This window comes from Gracilinanus agilis, chromosome 2 (assembly GCF_016433145.1).
Source record: "Gracilinanus agilis isolate LMUSP501 chromosome 2, AgileGrace, whole genome shotgun sequence".
NCBI classification, from domain to species: Eukaryota; Metazoa; Chordata; class Mammalia; order Didelphimorphia; family Didelphidae; genus Gracilinanus; species Gracilinanus agilis.
Genome location: NC_058131.1, coordinates 154,783,631 through 154,808,904, shown reverse-complemented (window position 1 = coordinate 154,808,904; position 25,274 = coordinate 154,783,631). Strand labels below are relative to the sequence as shown.

Sequence of the window (25,274 nt, the reverse complement as noted above, 5' to 3'; positions counted from 1 at the left end):
ATAAATATCTATATTTATTGCTTTACAGTTACAAAGTACCTAGGGAAGCAATTTGTAATACAGTGGGAAGGGTGTTCAGTTTAGAGTCAGGATTCCAATATATATGTATTCTAATCATCTGTGTGACCTTGGTTAAGTCACTTAACTTCTTCCGACCACACTTCTAATAAAATGAAGAGGTTACCACATTGATGGCCTCTAAGGTTTCTTCCAGTTCTAAATCTATATTCCCATGGTTTTTATTTATCCTCACAAAAATCTGTGGTAGGGTAGGTAAGGTAGAGTAGACATTATAAACCCTATTAATTTTTTTAGCAAATGAAACTGAGATGAGGGGATATCCAGTCATTACAATTACATTACAGTTCACTGTAATTTTGGAATCCTGTTTACTTAAACTTTGTCCTCCTCCTTGTCTGTAGTGATTGTCATATGGTGAAATATATAACCGAATTGTCAACAGACTAAACTAATTAGCATAGAATTTTGATTTAACAGCAGGCTCAAAGTAAACTGTGATATAAACAGAAAACTTGAGTTCAAACAAAGACTCGTTGAATGTAGTAGGAACAGCAGCAGCATAGGTATTATATAAAATTGTAACATGATTTTTCTTTTGTAGAATAGATTTTTGTGCTATTGTTTAGATTCTAAATTCATAAGATTATAGATACAGAATGAGAATGGTTCTAAGTTTCTTTTCTAACCCATAGTGTGAATGCTATGTTGTAAGTGTTCAATATCTCTTTGAAATTGATTAAGGCAGAAGTCCTGGGTTCAATTCTGGTCTCAGAGGCTTCCTAGCTATGTGACCCTGGGCAAGTCACTTAACCCTCATTGCCTAGCCCTTACTGCTCTTCTGCCTTGGAACCAATACACAGTATTGATTCTAAGATGGATGGGTCTTTGTAGAGGCAAAGAACCTGAATAAAATCAGAATCCGTTAAAATCAATTCCAGCTAAAATTAATTCTTTGTTATCTAGAAAGGTAACTGTTTAGTAAAATATATTTAACACCAAAATTACATTGGAAACAACTTCATCATAAAGGATTGCAGGATCTAGCTGTGCAATTGGAATCATGATCATTAATTAGTGTATGTGTGTGAGACTAGCCCCTCCCTCCCAGGCATTTTTTTCTCCTTTTAGGTTGTTATTGTTTAGTCATTTCAGTCATATCAGGCCGTTCATAATCCCAATTCTTGGCAAAGATACTATGAGGAACTGAGGCAAATAGGGTTAAGAGACTGGCCTAGGGTCACACAGCTATTAAGTGTCTGAGATTGGATTTGAACTCAGGTGTTTCCTGGCTCCAGTCCAGGTACTACTCTCTTCTGCCATCTAGCTGCTCTTGTTTAGGTACAATTACAATAATTTAAGTAGGTGCTTCCAGGTGAAAGATGGTGCCTTTGAAGTTCAAAGTATCATTGATCCATAACAAATCTTTCTCTGGCATTAACTTTTTTTTTTTGGTGACTTCCTAAAATTCCTTGGTTAATATTGTATTTAGAGTTGTTGGCATTATAGCAATTCACTTTTGTATACCACTTTGAAATTTGCAAAGCATTTTAATACATTTTAGCTTTACAATACAGGTGAAGTCAGTACTAAAAGCATTACTATCCCCATCCTACCAATGAGTAAACTGAGGCTCTAGAGCTCAAGTGACATATCCACAATCTCCTAACTCCAACCTGAGCTCTTAATCTACCATGCTATGCTGCCTCTCTTTGGAAGAACATTGAACTAGGATTCAGGAAATGTGAATTCTATTCCTTGCTCCCCCAATAACTTTCGATGACCTTGGGGAAATCACTGAACTTCTCTAGGCCTCCATTTCCTAATTAATCCATTGGCAAATACTTGCTAAACAACGACTATGTGCCAGGTTCGGTTCTAGGTGTTAGAGCTAGAAAGGTAAAGGAGAAACTACCCTGCCCTCAAGAAGCTGACATCTATCAGGAAAAGCGTATGTGTGAGTGTACAGATGATACATGTGTGTAAAATTATATATGTCTATATAAATAAATATACATACATACATACACCGAGAGAGAGACATATATGTGCAATTACAAAAAAGATGTAAGGAGTTTTGGAGGGTCTGGGGGAGGCATTAGCCCCCGAGGGATTGGGAAAAGCCTTGTGCAGAATAATAAAGTGGGGTTTGAATTGAGTCTTGAAAGAAATGAAATATTTTGAGGGGTTGGAAGGGATGAAAATAGCATTTTAGGCATGGGGAACAGGCAACATCACAGAGGCAGGAGACATTTTCAGGTAATTCAGCTGAGAATGTGAGGAAAGGCCATGGCAATGTTGAATGAAGGAGACTTGGACATGTTTATAGGCAGCAGGAAAGAGACAAGGACATGGGTATGGGGAAGAGAGGATGGAGCCTTAAATTCATGTGGAGAGGTCAGCCTTGGCAAGAAGGACCACCTGTTCATAAGAGAGAAGAGAGAAGGAGATGGTGAGGGATCCTATTAAAGGTTTATGAGATGAGGAGGAGATAAGGAACAACTCATAATGAATAAAGCAATATGGCATTATAGGGATAAGGTGCTAGACTTGGAGTCAGGAGGATGTAGGTAACACTGTGATAATTAGATTAGGTCTACACTTCCCATCTTTAGGTTTAATCACCAAAGTTGAGAACACCTCCAATTCTGGGAGGTCCTAACTCACGTGTGCTAGAGTAAGTGATGAATCAGAATCAACTGACCACCCCCTAGGTGGTCTATGAGAAGTGTCTATTGTGATTGGACATGCAAATTAGAAGGGAGGCACAGGAAGTGATGCATAAGTGACCCCTTTAAAAGGAGAAGGTCCTTAGTCAGCTGGGAGCTTCTGGTGAAGAGGGCAGCTGATGAAGGAGCTCTTCTGGTCCATGAAGGAGTGTTGAGAGCTTGGTAAGAGTGCTTTATATATCTTCCTTTGAATTCCATGTGGTGAGTTTAAAGACTGAATCTTCCTGAACTTCTCTTAAGAAACTTCTTTTAATAGACTCTGTGAATTAATTTTTGCTTCATTCACCTCCAGGCCTCTGGCCCTCTGACTCTTGGTTGTGTGTTAATTAGATCTACCTGGATTAATTAGAGGTTTGTAGTAAATTACCTGAGTTAGATTCTTATTTCCTCATTTCCTCTCTCTCTTCTTAATTGTAAATAAACTTCCATAAAAGTCAATTTTGACTTGAGATTATTCTTAATTAAGGATTGATAATAGTTCAATCCTCTGGCGACCATCTTTTAATATATTGAACCCAAAAAAAACCTTTTTCCCCTTTACACCACTTAGTAACTATGTGACCCTGACAGGTGATTTAGTCTCCCTGGGCCTCAGTTTTCTAATCTGTAAAATGAGGAGGTTATACTCAATGGCTTCTAAAGTCTCTTCTAGATCTAATTACATGAGGCTATGAATAGCCTCATTTTTCTCTTTAAAGTACAAGATAAGATCCTGATTTAATCATTTAACCTCGCAGGGCCAAAGGCAACTTTCTGAGACTATTAATTGCAGAACGAGTACCAATCTACAATGCCAAAGGAAGTTCTGGGTATTCCCTATGCCAGTATACTTGCAGGTCTGGTACAATAAACAATATATGGTAGAAACACCAAAATATCAGATAATGACATATGTTTATTGAATTTTCTTTCCTAATACATACAAATATATTAGCATATTATCTCTCATATTTACTCTCAATCATATGTATAACATATACACATATGTTACAGAACATATGTGTACATTCCAATAGATTCATTAGAGATGCCAATAGATCTAATAGACAAATAGCTACTTAAAAATGCATAAATATAGTGTGACCCTGGATAAGTCACCTAACCCTAATTGCCTAGCCCATAACACTCTTCTGCCTTGGAACTGATATTTAGTATTGATTCTAAGACAGAAGATAAGAGTTTTAAAAGAAAATAGTTAAATGTACATATATTCCATTCTCAAATGCTGTAATAGAAGTATGGGTTTATTGATTTGAGTATTCTTTTCAAGGATGCGGAGCACAGCCTATGTCTATAGATGAAACAAAGAAATACACACATATTTATAATTGTACATGTGCTCATATATACCCGTGCAATTTAGAGAAAACTAGGTAGTACAGTGGATAAAGCACTGGACTTGATATTAGGAAAACCTGAAATCAGATCCAGACTCAAATACTAACTAGCTGCGTGACCCTGGACAAGTAATTTAACCTCTTTATGCCTCAGTTTTATCATCTGTAAAATGAGGATAATAATAGAACCTTCCTCTAAGGTTATTGTAGGGATAAAATGAGATATTTGTTTTCTTATGAAATCTTTCACTCATTTTGTTTTATTGGATTGTTTAATACATTTACATTTAAAGTTATGAGAATTGAGTTTATATTTTCCTCCATCTGTTTCTGGTCAATCTAACTTAGGTTTCTGAAAAAGAGCCTTCAAATATCAGGAATAGGTGTTCCAGTTTCCCTGCATTGAAAGTCTAGATTCAAACAATATAATAACATTTTCTATCAGTTCCCACAGTTGATAAAGTTTTTCACAGGAGAGCAGTTGGACTAAACCCATAATTGAATAGAAAGCTAGCTCCAGAATTGATTCACAAGATGGAGTGAAGATAGTTTACTCAATTCCCACATTTATCTACTTGCTGTCCTAATTCCCTCAATTTCTGTCTGTCTGTCTATCATGTCTCTGTCTGTCTGTCTGTCTGTCTGTCTGTCTGTCTCTCTCTCTCACACACACACACACACGCGATCAATGAAACAAGACCTCCTTCCTTTCCTTCCCTTTCCAATCCTTCCCTCCTCTTCCTTACCAATTCCCCTACAGGCTCTTCTGAGACCATGGGGTCAACCCTATCTTATTGCTAGTCCTAAATTTGACCCCAGAGCATCACACATTCCTCTCTATCCTCCTGTTTCCTGCTCCCCCTTTTGTGTGCTCTCTCATGTTGTAATGTATTACCATAAAAATATTAATTCACCTTTATGTAGGGTTTCACTGTCTTCTGTCCATAATGCCCCATGCCTGCCCCTTCACAGTAACTGCCACCAGATTACCATCTTCATCCTGTCTTCTTGTGTACATTTAGAAATTGAGTTTCTTATTGGTCTCTCTGCTGTCATTCTGTTGCTATTGTCAGCTACTGCATTTATTTACTCTTCCTGAATTTCAGTTTGAGAAGCAAATAATCTCTTCAGCTCTGGTTTTCTTTCTAACAATATTTCACATGCTTCTTTATTATTGAAGGGCTATCTTTTTTCATTTACTAAACTCAGATTTGTAGGGTAGGTTTCCTGGGTTACGTTCTGAGTCCTATTAATCTTCAGAACATTTATTTATTTTTTATGTTTTTTTAATTATTATTTTCTATTATTATTTTATTATTTATTTTTTGTTACCTCCTATGTCTTCTGGTAGGTACAGAACAGTCTTATGTTATTCAAATGTTCTTTTCTTAATATATGAAGGTCTTTTCCCTGACTACTTGCAAAACTTGTTTCTGAATTTAATTGTTAAATTTGACCACTAATGTAATATATCTAGGAGTTTGAAGCCTTGGGGATTTTTTCTGGACATGATCTATGAATTCTTTCATTTGGTATTTCATTTTCTATGTTCATAAGTTTTGGATAGTTGTCTTCTAATATTTCCTTCATTGTGGTATTTTGTTGTTGTTCTGTTTTGTTCTTCTGGGAGACCTGTGATCCTTAGGTTTTCTCTACACATCCTATCTTCTAGGTCAGTATGTTTTGTTTGCATAACAAGCAATTTTCCTTTTATAATGGTTTTTTTTTTTGCTTCTCTTCTAGGTTGACCTTCACTTCTGTATATTTGCATTCTCAATCTAGTGCCCTCTCTTTTGTTTATTTGGGGAAACTTTTCATCACAGATCCAGTTTTCCTATTCTGCCCATTATTATTGCAAAGAAGACCATAAATTTTGTTCTCATAATTGTCATTTCTCTCTTAAACCACTTGGAACAATGTGTTGTTGTTCTACATTCTCCTGACATTCCCAGGATCCTCTGTCTGAAGTGTTAGATCATTTTCCTTTGTTTTGCCATCTTTATTCATAGATGCCTGAAATCATTTACTAGATCCAGAGGCCATTTTTCCTTCTGTTGTTAATGTTTTCCTGGTCAGTTTATCTGCTTATGTTCAAGGTCTTTGAGATTTCTTCTTTCATGAAAGCTTTGTTAATTTCTGTCTTTCTTCAATCCCATTTTTCCCTTATTCACTCTATGACTCCCTCCCCTTCAATGATGGTTTCTTTGGTGGCTGGATCTCAAAGTGTTTCAGCTTCCTCCCATGCTGGGCAATTCACAGTTCACCAACCTATGTCTCTGCCCCAAGTGGCTTTTGGGTGTTCAGGACTGGCCCCAATTAGATGCTATGCTCTTTCCCTCAGGCTTAGTGGAATGTTACACACACTTTCCCCACTTCACACATATATGTTGTCCTATACTGGTGACTTGTTCTACTTTCTCTGTTTTCCATTTCTCTGGTCCAGCACCAGCAGTTCAAAGAGCTGCTCCACTGGTGGCTCAGAACTGTCCACCCCAACACCAGAAGTTCAGAGCTTTGGAATACTAATGCCATAAGGTTGCAACCCTTTGGCAAGTTTTTGCTTCTGAAGGGCTGTAGCCACTCTGGCTGGCTCACGTGGCCTTCAAAAACTTCTGTATCCTGGAACTAGGTTCTCAATAGCACTAGAAAGAGGAAGAAGGAACCATGGCACCAGAATGGGTTTCCTTGTAAGTCTGTGTGTCAGGTCCTTGTGCCTACTAGGACAGCAACCTTGGCATTGGAGGGGGAAAGGGGCACTAATTAAGTTCATTGTTAATGAGCATCAATTTATGAGTTTGTTTTAATCTTCTTTTAGATTCTGGGTATCCTAGGCAACAAGTATAGCTGAAGTTACCTTATCTTTGGGTCATTATTTATTTATTTTAAACCCCCTATCTTCTGTCTTAGGATCAATTTGTATTGGTTCCTAGGCAGAGAGTGGTGAGGGCTAGACAATGGGGTTAAGTGACTTTCCCAGAACCACACTAGGAAGTATCTGAGACCAAATTTGAACTCAATACCTCCTATCTGAGCCTGGCTCTCAATCCACTGAGCTACCTAGCTGTCCCCCATAATTTATTTTTAGAGAGGTTTGAGAGGTCATGGAGATCAGAGAAAATTTCTAGTTCTCTATCTTCTTACTCATATGACTCAGAAGTTTCAAAACTAGCTATTGTATATAAAATGCTTTATAAATCTTAAAGCACTCTCTATATATGCCAGTTATTATTTCTAAAAGATAATAATCGATATAACAATAACATTTAAATAGCTCTTGATAATTTTAAAAGGCACATTGCTTATAACAACTTGAAGTAATTACTACAAATATTATGCCTATTAGACTGGCAAAAATAACAACAAAAGAGGAATAAAATCCAGTGCTGCCCAATTTATAGGGAAAGGGATGTCCATATTATTGATGGTACTGAGGACTGGTGCACACATTTTGGAAAGCACTATGACCTTCTACAGTAAGAATCAGAAAATTGATCTTACTTTTGACTGGTTTACTAAATATAGAAAAGAAAAAAGATGTTTATATAAAAAATTTACATTTTTTGTTATAGTAAAAAAATTTAAAAATCTACATGTCCTAATATTAGGAGATAGATGAATGAATTATATGTCCATGAAATTGTATGTTATAAAGCCACAAAAATAACTGCAAAGCACCTATAAAATTTGCAAAGATCTATTTGGAGTAATCTGAAGCAAGAATTACAGAAATAGAACTACATTCCCTGATTGTAGCCATATAAAGAGCAGAGGAAGCTCTGCAGGGGTGGCAGAACTTTAGGTGGGTGGACATGGAAAGGAACTGACAGAGTAGGTATATCTTTTGTTTGTTGATTCATTTGGTTTAACTTTGTTAAATGCTAAGAATTAACATAAAATGTATTTATTTTATTATCTTCACTGATAGTTATTGAAGTTATAATAAAGATATTAAAAAAGTAGAAAGATAGAGAAAAATAAAATACCCAGTAAAACAGCCATGGGCTATGAGTCCTTTTCCTATGTCCATTTATTAGAATTGCTATCAAGTAGTGAAATATAGTTAGCCAAAATGTAAGCAGACAGAGAAGGAATGAAGAAAATAACAATAGTAATTGTAATAATATAGGACAGGTACAGTGGATAGAATGATAGGCATGAAATCAGGAAAACTCATTTTCCTGAGTTCAAATCTGACCTCAGAGACTTACAGCTGTGTGACCCTGGACAAGTCACTTAGTGCTATTTGTCTCAGTATCCTCATCTGTAAAATAAACTGGAAAATGAAATGGAAAACACTCCATTGTCTTTGCCAAGAAAACCCAAAATGGGGGGGGGGGTCACAAAGAATTGGATATGACTGAAACAACTCAATAAAAACAAAATAGTAATAACAACTGACATTTGTATAGGTTTGTAAAATGCTTCACAAATATTATCTCATTTTGTTCGCACAACAACAACCCTGGGAGGTGGGTACTATTTTTATCCTATTTTACAGATAAGGAAACTGAATCTAGTAGAGGTTAAGTGACTTACCCAGGATCATATAGTTAGTAAATATTTGAGACAGGATTTGAGCTTGGTGACTCCAGGTCTAGTACTCTATCTACTGAACCACCTTCCTACCTGTATAAAAGCAAAAGATTGGGATAATTCAAAAGTTGAATGGACGTTCCTTGAAAAATCAAGAGTTGACTGACTATTGGATCTGTTGATGCCCTTTAAAATAAAAATCAATTGAAAGATATTTATTGAATACCTGTTTTACATAAAGACTTCCTCATAAACAGCATATATTCTTTTCATCTTTGATTTTTCAAAAAAATGTGTCAGACATCATTTCAGTTTTCCTTGTTTCTTCTTTTGCTGATTTTTTCACCTCCTTTTAAGTTTCTTAATTTTTATTTTCCCTTTGCTACTTCATATGAAGTCCTAGGATCGTTGAATTAAAACAAGAAGAGATTATAAAGGCCAATTATAGTTTCTTTACTTTTCTTCAAAATTTTATTACTACTTCTACTGATGTTGATGATGACAGTGATGAAGATGATGATGACAATGACAGTGATGACAATGATGATGATAGACCATTTGATTTGGAAAATGACTTAAACTTATCGATCATCTTGACTAAGCTCTCCTCCTTCCTAGAAATTTCATCTGCAATATCCCTGACAGGTGGCCATCCATCATCCAAGCTCTGCTTGAAAAACTGTTCTTTGACAGCAGCTGCTATCCCTAGAACAGCTAAGTGTAGAATTCATATTCATATACATGATTGAATCTTTTAACTCCCATGATGGCAGTGAAAAATAGAGTAATAGGATGTTTGAAAGGGGCTGATCATCTAGCCCACCTCCCTCATTTGGTACATGAAGAGACTGAGAGAGGACTGTCTCACTGAGACTTTTTTAAAAAGGTTTTTAAAATTATGTTTTTATTGCATGACATAGTAAATCACCCTCTTCTTTATCATAGGTATTTGAAGAAAGAAGAATTCTTCTTGGAAAATGGGTAACCCTTTAAAATACATGTATTTGTAGAGTTTAAGTAAACATGTAATGATTTTTTTTAACCCATACCTTTTGTTTTAGAATAGATATTAAGGATCAATCCAAGACAGAAGAGGGGCAAGGACTAGATAACTGGGGTTAAGTGAAGTGTTTGAGGTCACATTTGAACCCAGGACCTCCCATCTCCTGGCCTTTCTGTATCCACTGAGCCAATATGTAATTATTTTTAACTATGGAATCCAAAGGCTTCAGTAGTGACTTAAAGTAAGGATTCCACATTTTTAAAGGAGTAGGTTCCCTTCAGAGTGTTACATCATTTGTGCAGATCCCTACACAGCTTCCTGTCAGCAATCTTTGGTGCTAGTGCTGAGCTCAAATTTTCCTTCTTTAATACTTTAAATAGCCTTGGCGTACCTATTTACCTAAAAGCAAAAAGCATAGCCTTTCTGTCAAAACTTCTGAGAAACAGTAAGTAACTATTCATTGGAGTGCCCGGCCCTGTCATATACTTCCTTTGGGGGAAAATGTATGATCCAGCTAGGGTACTCCAATGAGCATCACATCTTGCTGCCCAATTATTGATCTAAAGCACAGGACTCTCCTGTTTAATACACTCCAGTGGTTCCTAATTACCTCTAGGATCAAATAGAAACTATGTTGGACATTTTAAGGCTTTTCATAATCTGAGTCCAGTTTACCTTTCAGAGTTGGTTGTATATTACTGTCCTTCATACACTCTGCAGTTCAACTAAACTGGTCTACTTGGTGATTTCCGGTTTACAACATCTATATTTCCCATCTCTAAGCTTTTGAATAGACTACCCCTTGCCTCAAATGCCTTCCTTCCCACTGCCTCTTAGAACCCCTTGCTTCCTTAGAAACTCCCTTAGAATCTGTGGTTTAATTGCTAAAAGAAGCCCATTCTGATACTCTCAGTTGCTAGCTCCCTACCTTGCCCTCTCAAATTTGCATCTATTTTTTATATCTTTGTATGTTTACTATTCTTCCCTGCCACCAAAAAAAAAAATCGTAAACTCTTAGGAATCAGAGTTTGCCTAGTTTTTGTCTTTATATCCCTCATACCTAGTTCCATTCCAACACATACTGCTTGGTGCATGAATGAATCTGTTGATACTCAGATGCCAGAGTCAGGATATAGCTTATTTGAGGCTTGTTGTTATTTTTTTGGGGGGTTATGATTTTATTGTGATTTTATTGTTATGACTTTATTGTGATTTTAACTAAGTTGAGTTTGCTCTCCTTTGGACATTAAATTCAGTTGATCCTAGTTCCTAAGAGCTTACTACACAAAATGTCTTAGCTAAAATGAGCCACTTGGGTTAAATGCCCATTCAATTGGTTTTCTTTTTTTTTTTTTTTAATTTTTTTTTAAACCCTTGTACTTCGGTGTATTGTCTCATAGGTGGAAGATTGGTAAGGGTGGGCAATGGGGGTCAAGTGACTTGCCCAGGGTCACACAGCTGGGAAGTGGCTGAGGCCAGGTTTGAACCTAGGACCTCCTGTCTCTAGACCTGACTCTCAATCCACTGAGCTACCCAGCTGCCCCCGGTTTTCATTTTTAAGGAGAGTCCTAAGTTGTTAAAGAGCAGGGGACCCTGGATCCTCCAGCTGCTCTATTCTCTTTCATGTCATGGTGACCAATTCTCTTTAACTAGGATCTGAAGTTTATTTACTAGTTACCTACTCATCTCTCAGTTTTCTTTTTTATTTACTTATCAATTCATTCCTATTCATTTAACCATATGTATATGTTTGAATATGTATACATATAAATGCACATACAGATATGTAGTTATATATACACATATATGTATACCACCAAATACAATAACATATAGATTGTTCTTAAAGATGTTTTCTATTCACTTTGTGCTAGACTTCATCTTTATCTTTTAAGAATGTGCATATTTTTCACTATTTCAAAGATCAATGAATCATCTGTGGGAGTTTTCACTCTAAAAAGAAGCAGATTGCAGCTCCTCTATAAATTATTAGACTTTCAGAGTGGCTAGAGTTGAAAATTTTCTCCCCTTGCAGCTAGTTTAGTGATGGGCCCTCAGTTTAGCTAGGATGGGCTTAGGTAGACTGATTCTCAGATATAGAGACATTCCAACATATATACATTCCAAGTCCCATATGTGAAGTCTTCCAACAGAAGTAGTTTTGTTTAGTCTTCAAGAATTCAGGTTCACCTCACTGCCAGAATGAGATAGTGGATTAAGACTTTAGTCCTAATTACATATGGTGTTTTTATGTAGTGTGGCACGGTAGCATAGTATAGCAGCAAAAAGATTGAATTTGGATGCAGGAGACCTGGATTCAAATTCTGATTATTCTGATTATTATCTAGCCCCTAGTCCTCGTTTTCCCTCATCTAAAAAATGACAGGGCTGAACCAGATGACCTCTAAAGACCCGTCTAGTTCTAGAACTATGATCCTCAGACTTTTGGTTAGAAAACATCAATCATGGCAATTGAACATTGTTTCATTCAATACCTATTAATTATTGGTTATTCAAAATTTATGATCTATCAGATTTAATATGTATCAGGTTTATAGTGTAGGAAAATGGATAGTAGGATAGTAGATGTCAGGACATCTGAGTTCTAGTTCTGGTTCAGCCATTACTTACTGTGTGGCCTTGGGCAAGATGTTGATTCCCTTAGGCCTCTCATTTGCAAAATGTTATTGGAGTAAATAATCTTTAAGGTCCCTAGAGCCCTGCTGTGATCCTAATCTGTTCTCAACAAAATGATTTGTTTATTTTACTGATAGCTGCTATCTTCTTAAAGGATATTAGCAAGTCAAAACAGGTTTTGAGCCAGGGAAAGTGATAACTGAGCTTATTTTCTTTTTATTCCCAAAGCTAATTATTTTAAGCACTAATTTTATATGCTAAGAACTCCTGATAAGGGAATTCAAAATATACCTTTGATAGAGAAGTGGGGGGGGAGCTGGAGGGGAGTGCCAATATTTTATCTTGATGGATACTTCCTGGTTAACACCTGCACTTTTATAGATAGCCTCCCAAGTCTGGTAATAGTATACCTTAAGTAGAAGGAATGGAGGCAAATTCTAGGAAGGTAGAAACAGAAGTAATTCTAGGTGCTACAGAGAGTGAACTTTATCAAAGACAGCCTTAACTAAGCACAAGTTTGCAGCAGATTAAAGTTTATCTTTGGGGTGATAGAAAAAAACACTACATTTTCCTACTAGATTGCTACTCATCCTGGATTCCCATTACTCTGAGCCTGCCTGCCCTCTGCCTCACATTGTTCTCTGGACTCCCCAGCCCAGCCGGCCCATTGGTGACACTTTGTCTCCCAGATCCCTCTCACTGTTCCCTCACAATATGTATGTAGCTGCTTGCCATTATTTCCAACTTTAAAAACAAAACAAAACTATTTCCCACTTTGATGCAAAGTATACCTGTTGTATCACATATGAAACAAATTCTCCAAGCTTCTTCTTCCTCCTCTTTCTGTTTTAGAATCAATACGAAGTATCACTTCCAAGGCAGAAGAGCAGTAAGGGCTAGGTAACTGGGATTAAGTGACTTGCCCAAGGTCACACGACTAGGCAGTGTCTTGGTCAAATTTGAACCAGTATCTCCCTTCTCCAGGCCTGGCTCTATATCCACTGAGCTGCCTAGCTGTCCCCTCCCCAGGCCCTTCTTCACCCAGCCTCTATCCAGCCTATGAGTCCCTTAGTCAGGGAACTGCACCCCAATTCTCCACCTTAGTCTAGCCCCGAGGGTTCTCTCCTACACTTTCATCAGTCTCAAAAGTTGAGAAATTTCACCCAAAGTCCTCAAAAGTTACCTTAGGCTACCAAGCCTTAACCCCACCCCCACTCATAATTGCCCCCAAATATCACTTGGTCTTACTTTAGATCTATACCTGTATAAGGGGACCCTTTTTGTTAAAGTTAGCAGGTACTTATTTTTTCTTTGATGTAGAGAAGAGAAAAGAAAGAATGAGAGAAAGAAGCACAGACAAGCAGGATAACTTTGAAAGCTTCCAATTACATTGATTACCTTAGGAAGAAAAGGATATATAATAGAGTTCTGCAGTTTCACATACAATCTTTTACTCTTTTTCTATGTCTATGGAAGGGCCCCTTTTATATGGTATTAAATTTGAAACAGAAAATAAATTTAAACAGAAATCTGTACTAGGTAACATTTCTGTAGCACCTGCAAAGTTTTACAAAGCATTTTTCCTCAGGATCTTGTGCAATTCAGGAGAAAGAACAATTAACTTGGAAGTAATAGAATATTTTTTAATCTATTACTGTTCTGACCTCGGATAAGTCATTTAATCAACCAATTAGCCAAGAATTATTAAATACCTATGATACCCCAGGTACTATGTTAGGCACTAAAGATACAAAGAGATAAAAAAGAAACAGCCCCTTCCCTCAAAGAGGTTACAATCTATTAGGGACGACAGGAAGATTATATAAAAAATTAAAAAACAAGATGATTTTTGCTGTGCTTGTTGTGGGTGAGGAGACATTGGCAACTGGGAGGATCAGAAAAGGGCCCAAGCAAGAAGTGATAGTGAAGTAAACTTGGAAAAAAGCTAAGTATTCTAAGAGCTAAAGGTAGGGAGACATTGCATTGTAGGCTATGGAGGGGGCCCAATGCATAGAAATTTGCCTTACTTCCCTCAGCTGAACAATGAGGAGGTTCGACTAGATGATCCTTAAGAACCCCTACTGATCTAGACCTAATATCCTAAGCATTATTATTCCCATTTTACACCTGAGGAAAATGAAATGAAAAGAGATGGAATGCCTAGGATTACATAGCCAGAGGCAGAATTACAATTCCCCGGATTCTTGTCTTTGATGAGCAGGGCTGAGAGTAGAGCCTTCTCTTGGCAAAACTGTGAAATAACCAAAATTTATCCTCCTCTTCATCTATTAGTTCCTTCACCTCTTCTCCCTTCTCCTTCCCCACTGGGGACCTGGTACTCATTAGGTACTTTTCTCTCCTCTAGAAACCCATTCTTCCTTTAAAAGGAGCTAATATTTTCCTGTGAATCTATCTCATTGTGTTACTTCTTGGTATAAACACACTGAAAGCTTTCTCTTTTAAATCTGGCATCAAAGACTTTTCCCCCCATTCAAGAATTTTTTTTTTTAAATCTCTGGACAGCTAGAGAAGAGTATTTTGTTTTCCTGTTAGGAGTGTGTGTGTGTAGGTGTAAGCATTGTAAAAGACCCCCTCTTTTGAAATCACCCCTCATAAGCCTATGCCATATTTACTGTGTAAGACTAGCCCCAAGTGGCAAATCTTGGGCAGCTGCCAGCTGTGAGCTCAGAAGAAAGAACCATCCACACACAGATTCGTTTACCCAAATTCACATGGAACAATAGGTGGGGCTGGGTGGGAAAGAGAGTAGAGAGTGAAGAGAATACAGAAGGCTAATGGAAAGGTCAGTTAGCAAATGGACTTTTTAAGCTTCAGATTCTTGCTTCTCTTCCCCATTAATGAATCCCTGGAGTCATATTAAATCTGGAGCCAATTTGCTTCTCTTTGTTGGTGCTGGGTTTTTTCTCTTGCAGTTTGACAAATGGACAGATGCTCAGAGGAGAAAAATCTTGACAGGCTTGTTTGAGCAGTGCTCTCTGTCACAGCAAAAGTTCTGTAGTCGGCAGCTTCAGGAAAGAATTCCAGCAGAAGCAGTGGATTTCACGACCAAGCTCCCCAGGGTGTTGTCTTTGTACATCTTTTCTTTCCTGGACCCACGCAGTCTCTGTCGATGTGCACAGGTAAAGCATAAGCAACACTGAGCACTTTTGGAGAAGGAGCTCCATAAAAACCTAATAAACGAAGGATATTTTAATGAAATCAAGTTGTAAATCTATTAGCATTTCAGTATTCTGCTTCATCTAGCTCTAGCTAAGTGGCACAGTAGTTAGAGCTCTAGACTTGCAGTCAGGGAGAGCCGAGTTCAGATTTGCCCCTAGATAAATTTCTAATTATATGAGCCCGGGCAAGTCTTTCTTCATCTGCAAAAATGGCACAGATAGGAGGCACAGTATATAGAGTGCCCAGCTTGAAGTCAGAAAGACACATCTTTCTGAGTTCAAATTTGGCCTCAGACATTTACTAATTATATGACCCCAAATGTCATCCATCCTAATCTCCTGCTGTTCGATTCTGGGCCCAGTGGATTGTCCATCATACTAATGGACTAATTCAATGGACTCTCTAACTATATTTCATAATCCAGATAATATCATATATGTCTACAAGTGGCAGGACAGATTCCTTGAATCTTGCATTGAAAAGGATTAAACAAAGTTACTTCTAACAGGCAGAACGTGAATTCTCCTTCTAGACTTTGGAATCGTAGGACTGGGCATGTGATTTTCCATCATCAATTAAGGAATCGGGAAGGGTCTGAATGATGGACCACCTCTTCATTAGCTATTCACCAGTTAGAGATGTCTTGGGATGGCTAGAGGATGGCTGAATAATAAGCTTCCAAAATTGTATTTAAGAACCCACAAGGTTTTCGAGAGAGAAATGATTAATTAATTTATTGGTTATTGCTATCCTAATTAATAAATTGATTTTTTCTCACCCAGAGATACCAGTCTCTCAGAAAATTTTAATGATCACAGGGTTACAAAAGAAAGCCAATGATATTGAGATACAATTATAAAATGTTTCTTAACAAAGCAAACCCAGAGACTCCAGGTTAAGAATTCCTGATCTAGGTCTTCTTTTGTTTCTGTCTGATATGTGCCACTACTTTTAGTAATCGATTTAAATAGCTCAGGGTCTATAGGAGCTGTTTTTATTAACATTTCTGATATAAGTAATTACAGGTTTCTGTTTTATGATCACCATTTAGTTTAACTTCCTAATTTTATAGATATGGAAACTGATATCCAAAGAGTTTTAATTCTGCCCCTGCAGGTAGTAAGTTACAGATCTGAAATTCAAATGCAGGTCCTTTGACTACAGACACTGTGCTCTTTCTATTATACTGTGTATCAGTTCATTAATCAAACAAGGACTGTTTATTGAGTACCTGTTGTGTTTGTGCCTAATAGTTTACTTGCTACTGTGGGGTTCAAGAGAAAATAAAGTGATAGCTTTAGTGGAAAAGAGTATTTACTAAGAATTAAGAGACCCGGATCCTTGTTCTGGTTCTGCTATGAACAGCAATGCCATCATAGGCAAATTGTTTAAGCTAGGTCTAATGCTTTGTGTTTGTATAGAGTTTTGTGGTTTATAACATGCTGTCCCATACATAGTTTCACTTGATCTTCTCCCCCCACAAAAACCCTCTAAGGTATATAGAAGAGGTGGTTATCAAGTTAGGAAGCAGACTCTGAAACATTTAGTGACTTCCCCTGTTAACACAGATAGTAATGATAGCTTGTCTTTATAAGGTTCATTATAATTTACAAAATGCTCTCCTCACAACATTCTTGTTTGATGGATGTCTTATTATCTCTAGTTTACAAAGGAGGAAACCAAAGTTTTAGAAAGGTGAATTAACTCACCAAAGGTTACATAGCTAGGAAGTGGCAAAACCAGAATGCAAATTGAAGTCTTTTGATATTTCAGTGTTCTTTCCATCATACCATTTTTATCTTTCTGATTGTGAGGCTGGGATTCTGTCTATCCAGTGCTTCTTCTACTAAACCAGAGCACTTCTGTAAGGCCCCTGCTAGTCCCTAATTTCTCTGAGGACATGGTTCCTAACCACAGATTGTAGTTGCATGGATGAGGTACACATGAACCAATGAACAAAAAATTCTACAGAATAACACAATACATTTGTATAATAAATTGCTGCGTTGATTCATATAATTAGGTAAAGTCAGTAAGTCAATAAGCATTTACCAAGTTCCTACTATGTGTCTGGCACTATACTAAGTACTGGGGATACAAAGAAAGACAAGGGACAGTCTCTGCTCTCAAGGCACTCACAGTCTAATGGAGGAGCTCAAGGCAATACAAGCATCTTTCATCTTATTGTACTTTGTTGTACTCCGAAGATACTGTGCTTTTTACGAATTGAAGGTTTGTGGCAACCCTTCTTTAACCAAGTCTTATCATTTTCCCAATAGCATGCACTCACATTGTATCTTTGTTTCACATTTTGGTAATTCTCATGCTATTTCAAACTTTTTCATTATTATTTTATCTTTCATGGTGATCTGTGATCAGTGATTTTTGATTTTACTATTGTAATTGTTTTGGGGGGACCACAAAGCAATCCCATATAAGATGGTGAGCTTAATTGTTAAAATATTGTGTGTTCTGACTGTGCCACCAACCTCTGGTTCCCCATCTCTGTCTCTCTGTCTATCTAACTATCTGTGTCTCTGTATCTCTCTAACTGTCTCTCTGTGGCTCTCTGTCTCTCTGTCTTTCTCTGTCTCTTTAACTCTGTCTGTCTGTCTGTCTCTCTCTCTCTGTCTCCCTGTCTCTTCTCTGATCTTGAGACACATTTTGAAATATGGTCAACTAATCCTATTGTGGCCTCTAAATGTCCAAGTGAAAGGAATCAATGGTTCATTGCTGTCCTAGTTCAAGAAATTGCCACAGTCATCCCAATCTTCAGCAACTCTGGTCCTTCAGCAGCCATCAACATTGTGGTAAGACCCTTCACCAGCAAAACAATTATAACTCACTGAAGGCTCAGATGATGATTGGCAATTTTTTAGAAATGTGTATTTTTTTAAAGTATGTACTTTGTTTAGACATTATACTGTTATACACTTGATAGACTAGAGTGGAGTGTAAACATAACTTCCGTGCACTGGGAAACCAAAATATTTGTGTGGCCCACTTTATTACGATATTCACTTTATTGTGCTGGTCTGGAACTGAAGCCAAAATATCTCTGAGATATGCCTGCATAAAATAAGGTATATAAGAAATTTCAAAAGAAATTAGAGTAAAAGATTAAAGGGGATTGTCATTAATGGAGGCTCCACAGAGAAAGCATTTGTTTTGTTTTGGTTTTTTAATAGTAATTCAATAGTTTATTTAATACTTCAGTGGACCTACAAGCTCATCAGTGTGAGCATTGCTTCCTTCAGTACAGAACCTAACCCAACCTTACCTTCTCATCTTATGTAATTCTTGACATGATTCTTTTATAATTCCTCCAAAGAAGTCCACCCAACTTGCTGAAAGCCTTCCTCCATGTCTAATTGCTGGTATAGGACTCAGGCTACCCATTTGCCATTCTTTGTTCTCACTACAAGGCTGGCTCACCACATACTCCTTACATAGTGTGCATGGGTTATCTTTGAAAATGTGCTCTGACCCTCTTTCATCACCGTGAGTCTCTCCAACTACCCTCTGGGTCACCTGCAACTTTGATTCCTTAGAAAGTATTTGTAACCATTCCAAAATCTGTAACCATATCACATCCCTTCAATCACGTTTGTGTTAAATAAAATGATTTTTTTGGTCCTTGTGTCCCAAATTCAGTAATGTTTGCTCTCTTCTCCAATTCGTTTCGATTCTCCAACTCATCTACCTAGAATTACACATCCCAGGCATATATGCTGATGAACTAACTCAATGGACTAGCCATCCAATTATATGTCACAGTCTGGGCAATAGACATTTTTTCACCTGTCTTTTTTTTCTTCTTTTGTTGTTTAATATTTTGTGAATAATCATGGATCTCATTGAGGAAGCTTTGTAATGTTCTAGGGCTCAATGTAAGCAATGCAGTGTTATCTGTAAAAGAGAATGCCTATAAGATCTTATTTCTAGAAGGAGTTCTTAATGTGGGGTCCATGGATGAAGTCTGTAGATTTCAAGGATTCCTTGAACTCAGAAGGGGAATAAATGTTATCTTTATTTTCACTCACCTCTAAATGAAATGTAATATTTATTAAAATAAAAAGGAGTCTATAAACTTTACCAGACTGCTAAAATGATTGATAATGCAAAAAAGTCCAAGAACCCCTGATCTATAAAGAATCGCTCTCCCATTTGAATTCTGGGCATAACATTTTCCCTGATATTAGCAAGCATCTTTAGCAAGAATAAAGCCTCATTTTCTGACTCATTTAACAATAATCAGAGGGTCATTGGACAGTTATATCTGTGGTTGCATGACAGACATACACATGAGAGGTACCTTGTTGGAGGAGAAATTTTAAGAGTGCATTTTACCTAGTAGACTCCAGCAGCCAATCATCAATCAATCAGCCAATCAACCAACAGGTATTTATTAAGCACCTACTATATGTATACCAGGTACTATATGCTAAGGACTGAGGTATAAATACAAAAAAGGAAATAATTCCTATCTTCAAAGGGAGATGGCATGTATATAAGTATGTACAAAATAAATACAAGGATATTTTTGTGGAGAGGCACAAGCAATTGGTAGTTAGGATAGCTAGGTGGCACCATGTATAAAGTGCTGATCCTAAAGTCAGGAAGATTCCTCTTCTTGATTTCAAATTTGGCCTCCTCAGATACTTACTAGCTATGTGACCCTGAGCAAGCCACTTAACTCCCATTGCCTAGCCCTTACCACTCTTCTGCCCTAGTACTGATTGATACTCAGTATTGATTTTGAGATAGAAGGTAAGGGTTTAAAAAAAAGAAAAGAAAAAAGAAAGCATGCTTATGAGTCAGTGGTAGTCAGTCTTTCTCGATGGCATTTTTTGGAGTAAGTAACATCACCTGGGATTTTTTTTACATTATCTTGGCGTCTTTCCTTAATATAAGACTGCTTAGCAGATTACTTCCACATTGTTTTTGCTGTTCAGTTGTTTCAGTCATGTCTGACTTTTCATGATCCCATTTCGGGTTTTCTTGGCAAAGACCTTGGAGTGGTTTGCCATTTCCTTCTTCAGTTCATTTGACAGATGAGAAAACGGAGGCAAACAGTTAGGTTAAGTAACTTGCTCAGGGTCATACAGCTATGTACATCTGAGGCCAGAATTGAACCCAGGTCTTCCTGATATCTAGCCCAGCACTCTATCCACTGACCCACCAAGCTGCCCAGCTTCTACATTATTTTTAAGTATTTGTTGAATTCAATGGAATTGAATGAAATTCAAGATTATGTTCATCCCAACAGAGAAACAGATTTCCTCTGTGCATATTTGGATGGATATGGCTACATCCTCTTAAATGCTAATTCTGTTTCCTTGCATAGCACTTTGGGGCCTGAGGTATGCCAACCTTAAAAAAAAATCAGAACTACTGAAGTAGTTAGAATAACAAATCTCTAATCAGGGCAAGGAGAATATAATCAAGAAACACTACACAGAATCACTGCCCTGGGAGAATTATATTCCTGGGGAGGAATCCAGACCCAAAGATCTGAGACTTCCCACTGCACTATAGGAAGTGGGGTGCTTATACAGTTCTTAGGAAAGGGCAACAGGAGGCCACAGTGCCTGAGAATGGATCTCTGGTTCTTCATATTTTATTGTCTTCTTTCAAATTCAGTCCTCTTGGCAAAGGGATATCTTCTGGAAACTAGGCAAGACTGATTCATAGTCAATCCAGCCAATTCAGTCTTTCTAGTTCTTTGTTTTTCTTACTTTAAAAACTCTGAGAGTCAATAATAGGATTAACTAAAATAATATTGTCAAGTATCAGAGTTCAAATACAGTAATTCCATTGTGTTTGATGTTTAATATTTCTTCATAGAATCTACTATGTTTCTAGTTTAGTGTTTCTTCAGAGAAAACTTAAAAAAATCTGTTCCATTTTCTATTGGTGTGTCGTCCTCTCTGTTTCATTTGGGTAATTACCCTTACCAAGGTTTTTGTTAACTTGTTTTTGCTTCCACTGTTGTTGGATGTTTTAGGAGGCAATATTATGCACAATATTCTGCCAACCTTCTCCATGGTTTTTTACAGATGCGTTTGCATGCCAAATTTGTGTTGTCTTTGACTGTTGTGGCTTTCTCCTTGGTAAAGAGATCAGGTGTTAGCTAAAGCACTTTCTAGGCTTTTTTGGTCTGCTCCTTGTAGTGACCTTTTACATCAATCAATAAGTAAACATTTATTAGACACTAAGTTAAACTTTTATGGAAATGGTGAGACTTGAGGCCTATAGTTTTCCTTTTCTAAATGTCCCTGCCATATTCTTCTGATATTGACAGCTCTTTTCAATAAAATAGATTGAAGCTGTTTATTCTCTGAGGTAAAATATTTAAGATACCAAAAAAGTATAGTCAATAAACTAACATTTACTTAGACTCAGGTAAAATGAGAAGTGGTCATCTTTCACAGTCAGCATAAACTTACATAACTTGACACTTGGTTGTTGCTCTGCTATATACATTTTTAAACCAAAATTTTCATGATGATACCTATATACTTGACATATTCAAATGCTTCCAAACATCATATTTGTGCTGATTTTGAAGGTTGATGCATTACAGGTAGCTACTGTCCAGTTGGACATGAAGCAGATGCATTAATTAATTGAGTCATTTATGCTCAGAAAGATTGCCTTATCTAATTATGAACAGCTTTCATAGAACCTAGTGTATTTGACTAGAGTATTTAGCTTTTAAAGTAACCTCACCAAGGAAAACTGGGAAACTTATGTTTCGCAGGCAGGCATCTAATTTTAGATATCTGTACCCCTTCACTCCTTCCCTCCCCCCATTGATGCCTTGGAGTCAAATTGCAAACCCAACTCAGAATCAGCTCTGTAGTGTTTGCACTGTGAGTGTGGAGGGGAGAGGCAAGCTGAGTTTTGCTTTTTCCTACTGTTACCTTTGCCCCTTTACCTACAAAAACCCCATCATCCCAGAGGCCAAAAAAAAAAAAAAAAAAAAACCACGAACCCCCCCCCCCAAACCCTTAAATTCCCAATTCTCCGAAAGGTCTGGAATTAGTGGGAAGAGAGATTGGGGGTGGGTTAGCCTGCCTCCTCTTCCCTCAAAGCTTCTGCTTCACTGCTGAGAGCCTAGGGAGGAGGGACTGGGCTCTGTTTCATCTCCAGGTCAAACAGGCTTGGAATGTGGTTTCTCTTCTCCCTCGCCTGGCCCGCCCTGTCAGAATCCTCCCCTGTTCCTATCCCCTTTTTCTCCTTCTGGCTCTGGGATCACTCCCCCCCTCCCTTTTTTTCTTTTTGAAGTATTGAATTCTCTCTAATCCTCCCTTCATGCCTAATATTTCCCTTCACTGCCTCAGGCCATGCTCTGAACACTGTATTTTTTAAAAATGCTGACTGATAGGAATTTTGGTCATTTTTATTTAGTTCATCTTGAAAAGGGGAAGGATTTTTTAAAATTAAAAAAATGGAGGAGAGGTGGCATTTTTCAGTGGCTAGATAGAGCCCACAAACTAGAGAAGGAAGGGAAAAAAGAATCAGCCCAGCTCTAGGAGTTCAGCAAGAACACAAAGAGGCTATGTGATCTTTGAGCCTGCCCCCTACTTGTCAATGGACCCATTCAAAACCTGTGGCCTATTGTCTTTACTGTAAATACTCCCACTCACAGGCCAGCCACAATCAGTGTTTATTCAGTACCCACTAGCTACCAGGGACTGTGCTAAGGCCTTGGCAGGGAGATGGGGGCTGGGAAGAGAGACCAGAAAATAAAAGAGGTTATTCCTACCTAGTGAGATAGGACCTACAGAGTAGAGCTAATGATACAATGATATATATCTATACGCCAACAGTGAACCAGTCAATTAAGGCTGTAAGGATGGTTTGGGTTTTTTTTAATCCTTACCTTCTGTCTTAGAGTCAATACTGTGTATCGATTCCAAAGCAGAAGTGGGGTAAGGGCTAGGCAATGGGGGTTAAGTGACTTGCCTAGGGTCACGCAGGTAGGAAGTGTCTGAGGTCAAATTTGAACCCAGGACCTCTCATCTTTGGGCCTGGCTCTCTGTCCACTGAGCTACCCAGCCACCCCAGGAACAAAGCCTCTTAACCTGGTCCATGGATTTCAAGGAGGCTGAACTTGGATAGGGAAAAAAAATACGACTTTATTTTCACTAATCTCTAGCTGAAATTTAGTATTTTCTCCAGTTTTGAATGTAGACAATAAAACACTATTCTTAGAATGAATCCATGGGCTTCAATGGACTGCCAGAAGGGGCCGAGGCTCCCTTAAAAAGGTTAAGAACATCAGGTCTTGAGACTTCTTACCGAAGAAGGAAAGGGAGATTGGGAAATGGAAAGGCTGTTCCACAAGGAAAGAGGTTATCAGACCTGAAAAAGGAGATAGGAGCTGATGTTGTCCTTGTCCTTTTCAGGTGAGCTGGTACTGGAAGAACCTGGCTGAATTGGATCAGCTGTGGATGCTTAAGTGTTTGCGTTTTAACTGGTGTATCGATTTCTCTCCAACTCCATTTGAGCAAGGGGTGTGGAAGAAGCACTATATCGAAATGGTGAAACGATTTCACATTACTAAGTCCAAGGTAGATGGGAATAATTAGCAGCAAACATAACCTTCAGATATTATTAAAGAGATCTAGAATTTTTAAATGTGGTAGAATCAATTTTCAGTGTTTGGGGAGATAAAACACAACACTTTATAGCTTCTGGTCACTTTGAGCTATTTATTAAGCTTCAGCTACTTGTCAATTCTCCATGGCAGTAAGCAAGGCATTCATAGACTCCATACCATAACGCTATGTATCTGTCTCTCTGCAACAAGATTCTTTGATAGGTGGAACATGGCCCCCAGGCGGATGTCAGGCAATTCTGCCATTGGGATTGTGCATTATTTGCAAGGGGTGTTCCTGATATGAGAACTCCCTTGATTACAATTCTGGCTAAACCAGGACTAAGTACAGATAGATTAAGTGAATTGTTCAGAGTTCCACAACTAAGTATCAGAGGCAAAATTTGACTTCTGGTCTTCCTTACATTAAACCCAGAATTCCCAACTAGTACCCCAATGCTGCCTCTACTATTAAAAGATAAATAATCCAAATTCAACTGCCCTTTATTCTTTCGAACTTTACTAATTCAGAGCTTTTGCTAGTTCTACCCAAGAAGGCTTGATCTTTTAACACTGTACTATTTATGAAAAGGTTTGCCGATTTCATTAGTAACATAAATAAGGAGAGAAGACTTTAGCATATTCATCAATTCAATTAACATTAACTCTGCTACTTTCTGCTGTTATATTCATATCAGTGTTTTATGTAAACATATTTCTAATCATAAATGCTTAATCTAGTCACTAAAACCAGCCCAGCAGGAAGAATCTTATTGTAAATAGCTGAAGTTAACTCTATGTTCTTGAAAGTCCTACAGTATCATTTCTCTAAGAACTCTTTTACAATCTAACTTTCACTAATTAGAAAGGAAACAAACATTTATTAAGCACCTACTGTGTGCGTTAGGCACTATGCTAAATGCTTCACAAAATAATCTGATTTGATCCTCACAACCACCCTGGGAATAGGGACTATTATTATCTCCATTTTGCAGTTGAGGAAACTGAGGCAAACAGAAATTAAATGACTTGCCCAGAGTCATACAACTAGTTCCCCCTCTGTAGTCTGAGTTACTGAAGTTTATCATATTTATACTATATTACTATATTGAGTCATAGCATGGCAAAGTAGATGAAAGAATTGGTCTCAAGACCTGTGTTCAAACCCTACCCCTCTCTCTCTCTCTCTCTCTCTCTCTCTCTCTCTCTCTCTCTCTCTCTCTCTCTCTCTC

General features: G+C 37.6%; 1 protein-coding gene across 1 annotated transcript in view; it reads left to right on the top strand.

The window, feature by feature from the left end:
- The window catches only part of FBXO16 (F-box protein 16), a 78,821-nt gene that overhangs the window by 31,438 nt on the left and 22,109 nt on the right, over nucleotides 1-25,274 (top strand). Inside the window, exons 3-5 of the mRNA XM_044660800.1 lie at nucleotides 9,563-9,598; nucleotides 15,191-15,397; nucleotides 23,852-24,016. Of these exons, the coding sequence (XP_044516735.1) occupies nucleotides 9,563-9,598; nucleotides 15,191-15,397; nucleotides 23,852-24,016 (408 nt within the window). The remainder of the gene's footprint in view (nucleotides 1-9,562; nucleotides 9,599-15,190; nucleotides 15,398-23,851; nucleotides 24,017-25,274) is intronic.